Source organism: Phascolarctos cinereus, unplaced genomic scaffold (assembly GCF_003287225.1).
Source record: "Phascolarctos cinereus isolate Bilbo 61053 unplaced genomic scaffold, phaCin_HiC Scaffold_4;HRSCAF=312, whole genome shotgun sequence".
NCBI lineage: Eukaryota > Metazoa > Chordata > Mammalia > Diprotodontia > Phascolarctidae > Phascolarctos > Phascolarctos cinereus.
The window spans coordinates 661,280,160-661,292,372 of NW_027555847.1; the positions used below are offsets into that span (position 1 = coordinate 661,280,160).

Here is a 12,213-nt window from a genome sequence, read left to right on the forward strand (position 1 = left end):
CTGAGTTCAAATCCGGCCTCGGACCAAACACTTGACACTTACTAGCTGTGTGACTCTGGGCAAGTCACTTAACCCCAATTGCCTAAACAAAAAAGAGCAGGTTTGGACTACATGTCCTATAATGTCCCATCCAGGTCTAAACCTGTGGTCCTACGACTCTGTGAGGTGCGCTTAGATGTGACATTGAACCCAACCAGGGAACATGGCTCTGTCTTTCAGAGACAGCCCAGAAGATTAAGGATCTTTTGCTTTAACTCGCCTTGTGTCCTGGAGAGTGGATACGTCACTACTGAGGGAGGAAAGTTTGCTCTGCAAAATCCAAAGGACCAGAAGAATAGAAACAAAGTTTACCTGCGGGAACAATACAAAATTCATCGGCCCAAGTGCTTTACCTGGAACCTGAGTTTGGATTTAGCACTAGTTACTGCACTGTGCACATGTATGTGTGTCCGCCCCCCCTCCCCGTGCAAACATATGTATCTACACAGCTACCTGGGCCACCTGACCATCCAGGATCATTGATTGTTGCTCCCGATACATTGTTCAGCCCCTCTAGCTTGTTGGAGATCCCTCTGTCTAGTGGCTAGAATTACGTTGTAATATGTTCACTTACACAGACTATAGTACAGACTGGTCCAAGGAAAGCCCAGAGAAATCCTTTATTCGACTGGAGCCAGCAGCTGAGACAGAGAAGGAAGAACAATTAGTGAGCCCTGGTGGCCGAGCGCATCAGCATTGACGGGTATAAAATCTTTCTTAATCTTTGGTGAGATGGAGACTTCCCCAACTTGAGCAGATAGCTTTGGGTGATGTGAAAGGAAACCTGGGTTAGCTTGTCAGGTATACCTACTGACGTCAACAAAAACCACTTAACCGTCTGTGGTCTGATGCAGTGCTGCAGATGCTCGTGCATATACCCATACCCGTACCCCCCCCCAATACTCCTTTGAGACTCAGTTTCTTTACCTGTAAAATGGGGATAATAATATCGGTGGTAGACAACTCACAGGGTTGTGAAGTTCAAATGAAGATGATTCATGGAAAGTCTTTTACAAACTTGAAATATTATAAGGCAGCTAGGTAGCACAGTGGATAGTGCCACCTATAATTTTGTCACTGTGGGAGTTACTAGTGTGGGAATTCCTTCTAACAACACAGATCATAATCTGCTTGTAATCTATGCTGAGTTTATATACTTGAGGTCAGCAAAACTCAAATTCAAACCCTGCCTTGGACATATACTAGCTGGATGTTCCATGGCAAGTAGGTTAGTTGCTGTCCTTTGTTGCTGAAGAGGGCCAGAATGACATCACCATGCTAAAGTCAAGTTTCCGTGAGTCCCACTGTGGCTGATCCTATATGAGCTTGGAATGTTCTACCACAGGTAGGGCACAAATATTCTGTGTGAACATTTGGGGTGAATTCTCTAAATTTGTGCATCTTGTGCTTTTTCTGAGCTATTTCAATTCTGCTTTGCTCACAGAGCACAGTACCTTCTCTGATAAGACAGCCATGCTGAGTGGTCCTGTGCCAGCATCTTCCACGTCACACAATCAATTCCAAAGTTCTTAAGAAAAACCTTGAGAGTGTCATTGTATAGCTTCTTCTCAACACCATGTGAATGCTTGCGTTGTGTGAGTTCTCCATACTTAACCTCTCAACTTCCATTTAGGCATTTGTAAAATGGGGATAATATTAACAGTCACCTCAAAGGGTTATTGCGGGGATCAAATGAAATAATACACGGAAAACGCCTTTCCAACTTTAAGATGTTCTAGAAATGCTAGTTATTTTTATTGTGAGATTCAAGTGAGATAATCTATACAAAGTGATTTGCTTTAAAGTGCTATATAAGTGGTAGCTATTACTAATTAATTATTGTTGTTATCTTAGGGAATTGCCTGAGGCCAGAGAGGAGATGTCTATAGTTATGGGGCTGGTAAGTGACAGATTTTGAATCCAGGTCTTCCTGATTCAAAGTCCAGTATTCCACTCACTAGGCAATGCTGCCCCTGGATCCCAGGGGTTCCTAAATCCTGGCTAAATCATAGGCATACACATGTAGGGAGATTGATTTTGCTGTTTTAAATACTGTAGCAAAACTGGATGGTAATCAGAGATGTGCATAACAAGGATCTGGTTGGGAACTAGGATTGCACTGGTGTAGGGAACTCCCAAGTGAAGACATGCCCTCTCATAAGGCAGATTGAACCTTCTCAGGAACTGATGCTTGCGGAAAGTTGCTTAGGACACCAAGAAGTTAAATGACTCGCCTAGGGATATAGAGTCAGTCTATGTCAGGCAGGACTCAAATTCAGGTTTTCCTGGCTTCAAGGTCAGTTCTTCATCCGCTCTGCCAGATTCCTCTGTATATAACAAGATAGGAATTTGGATGAGGTTGATGAGAATACTGACCATATTTCCCTAGTCTACTTTTTTTTTTGTTCTGGATCAAATTCTTTTATAGCTGAGGCAATATCTCAGGAATAAGTAAGTCCAAACTCTAAATTAGTTACTGGTAACAGAAGGTTTTGATATCTTACACAGGCATATGAATAAAAAGGGAAAGACCTAATCTTAGACCAAGGGCACTCTTCCTGGCTTTCGTTAATTGGATGTGATAGTTATAATTAAAGAACTGTCAGCCTGTTTTCATAAGGGAGAAGGTCTGGCCACTATACCCTAGCAGACTGAAGCACAGATGGCTTGGCTGGTCCTGAAGGGGAGCATCAAGAAGATAATAGCAAGGAGCAATATCTGATAGAGAGACACTGAGATAAGTTGAACAATATGCCAGAGAAGACTATGTAGCTTGAGACCAGGAGGGTCTAATAGAGCAGACACACTGTGTCCGGTGAGCCGTGGTAGGCAACACAAAACCATTAAGGAACAAGCCCAGTACATACCCAGTGGAGTCACCAGACCCAGAGAAGAGCAGGCCAAAGGAGAGAAACTTGACAACATCATTGGAAGATATCCAGGATCCTGTAGCATTGGAGGTGTGAGTTTCTCCCTGTGCTCACCATATGTTCCTTACTGGTGGAAAATCCCATCTTCAGCAGGAAGCTTTTTTCAAACCCTAACTCTAGTGCCTTCCTTCTGTTAATTATTTCTTATTTATCCTGTATATAACTCGTTTATATGCCTTTGTTTGCGTGTTGTCCCTCCCCTCCATTAGATTATAAGCTCATTGAGGGCAGGGACTGTCTTTTTCCTCTTTTTGCAATCTCAGCATTCACCACACTGCCTGGTAGGAAGTAAATGGTTAATAAATGTTCATTGATTGATTCCTATGCTAAATCACTCTTCACAGTGATGATATGTGTATTTGTATGATGGCATGCCCTATATTTATAGGGCAAAAGTTCTATTTCAAATCTTCTTCCAATGTAATTTTGTTAACCGTGTATGCTTTGAACTAATTGTGTCCTCTGGCTGACTAGAGAAAAAGTAAAGATTGATGGAGTTTATGAGCTATCTTTTTGAACAGATAAGGACCCAAGGAATATCTCGAACCTGTGGCTGCTATTTTTAAGACCTCATGTGTGAGAGAGGGGTGCCGCAGATGTCATATCTAGTTGTATGTATATATTTTTATCATGTCTCCAATATGCATTGTATACATATTCACTTATTTATATGTTCATATAAATAACATATATATACTTATGCATATAAAAATCCCAGGTTTATGATAACTGGCTTATTGCTATGTCCTGCCTAACAGAAGTAACTCCATGTTTGATCACCTGCCTGGGTATCGGGCAGTTCCTATCTACCCAATCTTGGTTTGGTCTGCTACATTGAGGCAAGGAATGCAAAGCCCTCTTGATCATAATAGCTTTAGCGCACTTCATCTAATTCATGTATGTAAGGTTAGCAAACTTTCCTAATCACAATTTCCTTGTGTATGTGGGTGATAAGTCTAGATCACCTGCTGATTGATTCCCCTTTCACCCAGTCCCTGTGACTCTGCCCAGCAACAATAATTAGATAGAAAGTCGGAGGCCCAAAGTTCTGGACTGTCATCCAGAGTACACATCCCACTGCGTGTGCTGCCCCTAGGGTGCTCTGACTGAGCAGCAGCCTGCTTGTTTGCCCGTGAGTCATAAACCACCTGACCCATGATCCTTTGAGCATCTGTGTCCCTTCTCAGTATCCTACCCACAATACTTACTGTACTTAATATAACACAGTCTCCACCATTAGGACTCCAAGAAGACTTTTCAGTTGCTTAAATTGCTGGGCTCAGGTCTACGGACAGAAAGACTGTTCCTGTGGATCAGAATTTTTCTGATATTTTCAAAGTGATTTTTACTTTTGTTGATAAATTAGGCAAACCACTTTATGCTTCAAAAAAGCTTTCTTTGGTTGTAGCCCACAAGATCCTGCATGAAAATCCTAAGGATTCCACCATAACAACAGTCTATTAAAAGCATCCCCACCCTCATTTTTCCTGAATGGGAGTACAGTTGGTAGGAGCTCTGTAACCCATATGATAAGGTGGTTTTATGACCCAATTATCTCTGAAAAATTGCTCAGACTTTCCTATTAAAGCTTAAAGATCTGTGGGCCAAAGACAATCACATAAAGTATGCTAAAGTTTATCCAGGAAGCTTCTAGCTTGATATCTCAATTCAGTTCAATTTGACTTATTTTGATTCAATAGGTGTTTGTTAATAGCCTATGTGGGCAGCTAGGTGGTGCAGTGGATAGAGTATCAGGCCTGGAGTCAGGAAGACTCATCTTTATGAGTTCAAATCTGGCCTCAGACACTTGCTATCTGTGTGACTCTGGGCAAGTCACTTCACCCTGTTTCCCTCAGTTTCCTCATCTGTAAAATGAGCTGGTGAAGGAAATGCCCAAGCACTGTAGTATCTTTGCCAAGGAAACCCCAAATGGGGGGTCACAAAGAGTCAGACACAACTGAAAACAACTCAACAACAAAAATAGTCTACATGTTCATGGCACTGTGCTAGGCACTGGGAACACAAAGACAATTTATCCTCTTTTTATTCCCACCTGGTGTTCTAGCATCTTCAATGGATGGCAGCACGCAGGGATGAATAAGCTCTACTTACTGGGAAGATGTTCCATAAAGATCTGCTCTTGATGCTGCAGAAATAGCCACAATCACAGCTGGAATTCCATAGCCCAGGGGATACATGACCTTCATCAGTGATTGGCTTACTCTGGAGTAATTGACAACCATCAGGTTCCGTGCAGTTAGAAAGAGATGCATGCCTTCCAGCAGCATCCAGGTGAAAGAGGCCAGGTAGAATAATGTAATAAGCCTGCAATGATGGAACATAGGACCTGGCAGGACAGGGATACAATATCAGAAGAGCTTTTGGGCCTGGAGTGAAGTCCTTAGATAATCTCCCTTATACAACACCCTCCCTCAGGGCCCAGAGCCATTAAAACAAATGAAAGAGAGAACAGGACATTGCAATGTCACAGGTAACAAGAATTCCAATATCTACTAGCTGCTCCCATTTCCTGGAATGTGTGCCTGCAATGGGGGCAGTCAGGGGCCAGTATTTTGGGATGCCATTTATACCTGATTTTTGGCTTGTTTAATTCCTATGAGGAAGAGGAGATCAGCCAGGAAGAGGCAGAGCGAAAGCTGCAGGTGAATGGAGGTGCTGGTGTTCTGAATGGTGCGGCACAGGAGGAAGGTGAGGGCAGCCAGGAAGAGACACAGTAGGGAGAGGCTCAGCCCCACGAAAGTGATCACTGTCAGCACCCAATCTTCTTCCTTATTCTTCCACAAAGGAGAAATGGCAATCACGCTTTCTTGTTCTTTGGTTCTGGGGTTGGAGAGGCATCGTGCCCGTCCCATAATAAGTGCTTCATAAATATTTGTTGACTTTACTTGATTTTGGTGTAAGGGAAGGGGAAAGTCTATCAACCTGTATGCCTGAATTTGAATTGCAGTTTAATCACTTATGAGCTGTGTGACTATAGGCAAGTCACTAACCTCTCTGAGCTTTAGTTTTCTCATCTTTAAAAGAAGAATTTCCAATACAACATGCCTGCGAAGTAGTCATCTAGCCTCTGTTTGAAGACCTCTAATGGCTGAGAGAATCTTCTCTCTCCTTTGCTCCCAATAACCAGGTCTCATTAAGTCTTGTCAATTCAGTCTCATCTACCTCTGGCCCCATCATCTCTATCCCCATCCACAACCAGTTCTGGTCCCAGTCCACTGCCTAGATGGAGGCAACAACCCAACTTTTCTCTATCCTTAAAAATATCCTCAATAGATCTCATCATTCCCACTAGCTAGCATCCTAGATTTCTCCTCTTCTGAACCAAACTCTTTGAAAAAGCTGTTTCTATTTATTCTTTACTTCCTCTCCTTTCCCTCTCTTCTAAACCCTTTGCAATCTGGCTTTTGACCTCATGAATCAAATGAGATTGCCTTCACTGAAGTCATTTCTTAGTTGCTAAATCTATTGGCCTTTTCATAGTGTTGATCCTTCTTAACCTTTCTACAGCATTTGCCACTCCTGACCATCCTCTGCTGTATACTCTTCCCTTTCTGGGTTTTTGTGTTATTGCCCACTCTTAGTTCCCCTCCTGTGTGTTGGCTCATTGCTTCTCATTCTCCTCTGCTATATCATCATCCATGTCATGCCTCTAACCATGGTTGCCCCCAAGGCTCTGTCTTGGATCCTATTCTCTTCTGTTTCTACACTATTACATGGTAACCTCATCAACGCACAGAGGTTTGATTGTCATATCTATATGGATGACTCCCAGATCTGTATATCCAGCCATAGTCTACCCTGAACTATAATGCTGCATACCCAGTTGCCCATTGGACATCTTGAATTAGATATCCTATGGGCATCTCAAACTCAAGATGTCCAAAACAGAACTCATAATATTTTCCCTCATACTCATCCCTCTTCTGAATTTGACTGTTATTTTTGAGAGAACCACCTTCTAGCCCCCTAGGTTTGCAACACTGGTGTCATTCTTGACTCCTCATTTTCCATCAAGCCCATGTATCTAATCAATTGCCAAATCTGTCCATTTGACCTTAATGACATATCTAACATCCATCCGCTTTCTCCACCTCCCAGCCCTCATTCAAGCCCTCATCATCTCCTGCCTGGATGATTGCAGTGGCCTTCTAACTGGACTGCCTGACTCAAGTTTCCCCCATTCCAATCCATCCTCCACATGGCTGCTGAAGTGATTTCCTGAAGTGTATATTTAACAATGGCATCTGCCTACCACAAAGTCAATATAAATGCCTGCACTTCTCAGTCAAAGCTCCTCATAACCTGCCCCTATCCTTTCTTTCTAGACTTATTACACGTCACTCCACAGTCCAGCCTAACTGGCCTTCTTGGATTTGCTCATCTTTGGGCCTTTGCACTGGCTGTCCCATCTCCCCCAATTCATACCCCCATCCCACTCCTTCTTCCCTTCTTCCTCTTGAAATTGCTAAATTCTTTAAGACTTGGCTCAAGTGGAACCTTGTGCACCTGCCAGCACCTCCCCCTCCTCCAACTGCCCATGTTTTGTATATGTCTTTTATCTAGGTTGTCTCCTTTGTTAAAATGTAAACTCCCTGAGGGCAAGGGTTATTTTATTTGTTTTGTATCTACAATGGCCAGCACAGTGCCTGGGACTTACTCATTGCATCTTGATTTGATTGATTGATTGACTGAATGACCTGTATCCAGATTGCACTAGAGATCTTTAAGCAAGAGTTTGATGAGCATTTGTTGGCAATATTGTCGATGGGATTCTTTCTCAAGTGTAGGTAGGACTACAACTAGATGGTCCCATTTGACTCTGAGCTTCTGTGATTCTGGGAGATCCTGGGGTCTTGAAGTCCATGCTAGCAGAACTATAACTAGAGTGGGACAAATGGAACTTTGACCTAGGGCACCAACACTGATGCGTGTGTTTTCTTCCTGGGATTAGGGCATTTCTGCCACAAGGCTACTCTGCTCACTTTGCTTCATGGTCTTTTGGTGGCTTAGGGCACAAGTACCCTTTGGAGACTTTATGGGGGGGGCAATACCTTTTTGGTGCCTTGCACTGTGAAATCCTTGAGATCAGGGGTTGGTTTTCCTCCCTTTCTTTGTGTCTCCAGCACTTAGCGCAGTAGCTAGCACACAGTAAGTGCTTCACAGATGTTTGCTGACTGATCCTACAGCCCTGCTCGGAACTACGGGACTCTTCTTCCAGTTCAATTGAATTTGCCCCAAGTACAGTTTTAACTAGATACAACTATAGCAACAGGAAACATCTGGAAGTCAGAAAAACTTCATGGGTAACTCAGCAATAGTCCATTTTTTCCCCCTGTTGTTTGAGTACCAGGCTTACTGAAGGAAGATATAATCCAAGTTTAGTAATGAGATAATGAACTTCCTCCATCACAGCAACCAGCAAAGGCTATCTGTTAAGGTACAGAGGCATTATGATCTTTATTCACTCTATGTAGAATCAGAAGATCCAGGTTCATATCCTGCCTCTGACACTTAATACACATGTGAGTTAGGTTAAGTCACTGAGCCTCCTCAGGTCTCAGTTTCCTCACCTGTATACTATCCCTGAGGTTCCTTCTAGTTCTTTTTTTTTTAGGCAATTGGGGATAAGTGACTTGCCCAGGGTCACACAGCTAGTAAGTCTGAGGACAGATTTCAACTCAGGTCCTCCTGACTTCAAGGCTGATGCTCTACCCACTGTGCCACCTAGCTGCCCCTCCTTCTAGTTCTAAGAGTGATTCTGTGATCTCCATAGTTGAGGTCAGATCCTTGAAGAACTCAAATGTGAGTAAATAAGGTGAGCTAGGCAGTGGCCATCTCTGTAACTAGTTTAGAGCAGAGATTCTTAATATCTTTTTTTTGGTGAGGCAATCGGGGTTAAGTGACTTGCCCAGGGTCAGACAGCTAGTAAGTGTCAAGTGTCTGAGGTCAGATTTGAACTCAGGTCCTCCTGACTCCAAGGCTAGAACTCTATCTACTGTGCTACCTATATCTTTTTGTGTATGTGTGTGTCATGAACCCCTTTGGTGGTCTGGTGAAGTCTATGGACCCCTTCTCAGAATGGTGGTTTATTTCCTGTATTCATAATGTAAGGAAATGCTAAATTTCAGTTAGAGGGCAGAAAATAAAGATGTATTTTTTTTCCTCATCCAAGTTCATGGACCCCTGAAACATATGCTTTATATATAACAGGTTAAGAACCCCTGCTTTAGATGGAAATAGAGCACTGGGGATAAACCTTTGAAAGGGTGGGATGTTTGGAAAATAAGGTCAATGTGGAAAAGTGAATTGCCTGGTGAAAAGAGGACAGAGGAATAATTTAATAACTTTTATAGGAAGCAGAGAGAACATTTGCATTCTCCCAGTAGAACGAATATAAGTTCCTTAAAAGGAGGAAGTGGGTTTTGTTCTTTTATCTTCAGCAATTAGCATAGAGACTAGAACTTAATAAATGCTTGTTACATTGGACTGAACCAAGATACACAGAGGATAGTGATCAGCCATCCTTAATCTAGGAAGACAGGAGAAAACATTAGTGTGTAGCCTGGGAGACTCAGTTTGGTTAAACACACAATGGGAATGATTAAGTTTGGCAAAGATTATTTAGGAAACCCATGACATCACCTTCATTTAAGAAACAGGGACATTTTTCACTTGTTAGAAACAGTTTCATCTGAGGGTTACCTAGCAACAGAGCAAAAGAACTCATGACCTCACTCTCCATGGACTTTTCCCACTAGGGGTCTATGATTCTGCTTACAGCAGATTTATTTGGAGGCTTTGGTTTGAATGGACATGACATGTACCTGGGATTTGGGAGCCATCAGGACAGCAAAGGTAGACAAGTGGGTGCAGTTGCAGCTGGTGTGTGTTTCATTGGACTTGCTGAGGTTGCAAAGATCTTTGGACCAGACACCTCCCTCATCTTCCAGTGCTTTCCAGTAGACACAGACAGACCTTTCTTCTGCCTTCTTTTTCTAAAATAAAGTGAGATGATTCCATCAGTTCTGATCTGACAAATATTTCCAAGATGCCATATGACATTAAAAGAAACTGATTTTGGGGCAGCTAGGTGGCACAGTGGATAGAGCACCAGCCCTGAAGTCAGGAGTACCTGAGTTCAAATCCGGCCTCAGACCAAGCACTTGACACTTACTAGCTGTGTGACCCTGGGCAAGTCACTTAACCCCAATTGCCTCACCAAAAAAAAAAAAAGAAACTGATTTGAATATATCAGCCTTGAACCAACTTTGTGCATAATCCCTGGACCACTTGGTCATCTCCTCCTTATCATCATCATCATCATTATCAATTTGAACTCTTTTGCTACTTGATGTAAGGAAAACGGGGATTGTGTGAGTGGGATATCTTGTCCTTAGCTATGTATCACCAGTTTTGTTTGATTTCTGATTTTTGGTTTCTCATTGTGTGTTTCTTCCACTAGAATTCTTCTCTTATATCTCATCAGGTGTAGAGGGGACTGAGGGTAATAAATACACAGAAAGCTCTGGTAGGTCCAACCAAGCTCAAAAAACTTCGAGTATGGGCTCCATATGGTTAATGGAAGAAACAATGGACCAGTCACAAAGTAAGAGTGAAGGACAACTTATGGGTAGCCTGTGCACTCTACTGGTATCCACACAATGTGAAGAGAACATGAAGAAGGTTAGTAAGTTATTGGATGGAGCCTCTTAAATAGTAAATTTATGGGAGGACATAGATGAGAATCACACAGCATGGTCAGGAATGGAAAGTATCTCTGTTGTTGAAAGGACTACCCACATCAGAGAGATCCTAGATCCATTGTGAGTATTGGTGTATGGCTTATTTCATAACATCTTATAAGTCTTGAACCAATTTTGTGCATAGTGCCTGGCCCACTTGGTCATCAAAGTAGCCTTTTAATAACAACAACAAGCATTGGCTTGAACTCTTTCACTACTTGACATGTGGGAACTGGGGTGGAGATAGCTGCCCTTAGCAGTGTATAATCAGTTTTGATTGATTTCCAATTTTTGGTTTCTTATTGCTTGTTTCTTCTACCAGAGTCCTTCTCTCACAGCTCATCATGGTGTGGAGTAACAAATATGCGGAAGGAAGAAAGAGCATAAGCTCTGGCAGATCCAAATAAGTTTTTTTTTTTAATAAAAGTTTCAAGTATAGGCTTTCTGGGGGATTGTATGTCTGTTGTGAGAGTACCAAAATGGCTCTATTGGGAAAAATTCATCATTAGCCACTTGGTCCATAGAGGATGAATTATTTTGACTAACACCAGGTTAGAAAGACTGATAAAATGAGATAGTATTTGTGAAGTACTCTGCCAACCTTAAAGCAATTACACAAATGCTACTATTATTATTATTCTTCATTGAGGCATGGTGAATCACTTGAGAAATGCATGTGTGAAAGCTGTGCAGGGATGGATGAAGGCATAGGCCTTTGGAATAATTTGGTGTTAGCAGAAAGGTCATGATCTGGTCCATTCAAGATGGATTTTAGAGACAATAGAGAATTCATTTTTTCCTCTCCTCCATCCTTATGGTATCTGTGAGGCTTCAAACATAATATCTTGAGAAGACATACTTTGTTATTCCTGTTTCTACTTTCATTCTGTGCTTTACACAAATAATTTAACTCTAGCATGTAATACCAGGATTTCATCTTGTGATATGATGACACCATCAACATGGGGAGCTCCTTTCCCAGAGGAAGTTCATCTCTGACTTAATAGATAAGTCTAAGGGAGTTGCCTTTGGAACAAAGGTATTTTGGTTACACAGATATATTTGAGCCCATCTTGACTTTAAGACCAGTATTCTATCCACTATTCCATACTCCACCTATCACTTAAATGAAGCAATGACCATATAAACCCTCTGTGATTAATTCTCTATGATATGTTATGATACTCTTATTTTTGAATATTTTATTTTTTCCATTACATGTAAAAGATTTTAAACATTAAAAACATTTTTTAGTTCCAAGTTCTCTCCCTCCCTTCCTTTCCTCCACCCTCACTGAACAGTCAAACAATTTGATGGAGGTTATACATGTACAGTCATGAAAAACATATTCCCATATTAGTCATATTGTGAAAGAAAACAGACAAAAAAATGTCCAAGAAAAATTAAGTTAAAAGAAAAGTATGCTTTGATGTGTATTCAGACTTCATCAGTTCTTTCTCTGAAGGTGGATAGCATTTTTC

The 12,213-nt window shown here is 41.8% G+C and overlaps 1 protein-coding gene across 1 annotated transcript in view; it reads right to left on the bottom strand.

Moving 5' to 3' along the window:
* The window catches only part of LOC110203439 (adhesion G protein-coupled receptor E3-like), a 62,289-nt gene that overhangs the window by 5,085 nt on the left and 44,991 nt on the right, over window positions 1–12,213 (bottom strand). The window contains 6 exon segments of the mRNA XM_020979942.2: window positions 260–351; window positions 614–680; window positions 5,082–5,280; window positions 5,283–5,316; window positions 5,561–5,764; window positions 9,815–9,985. Of these exon segments, the coding sequence (XP_020835601.1) occupies window positions 260–351; window positions 614–680; window positions 5,082–5,280; window positions 5,283–5,316; window positions 5,561–5,764; window positions 9,815–9,985 (767 nt within the window).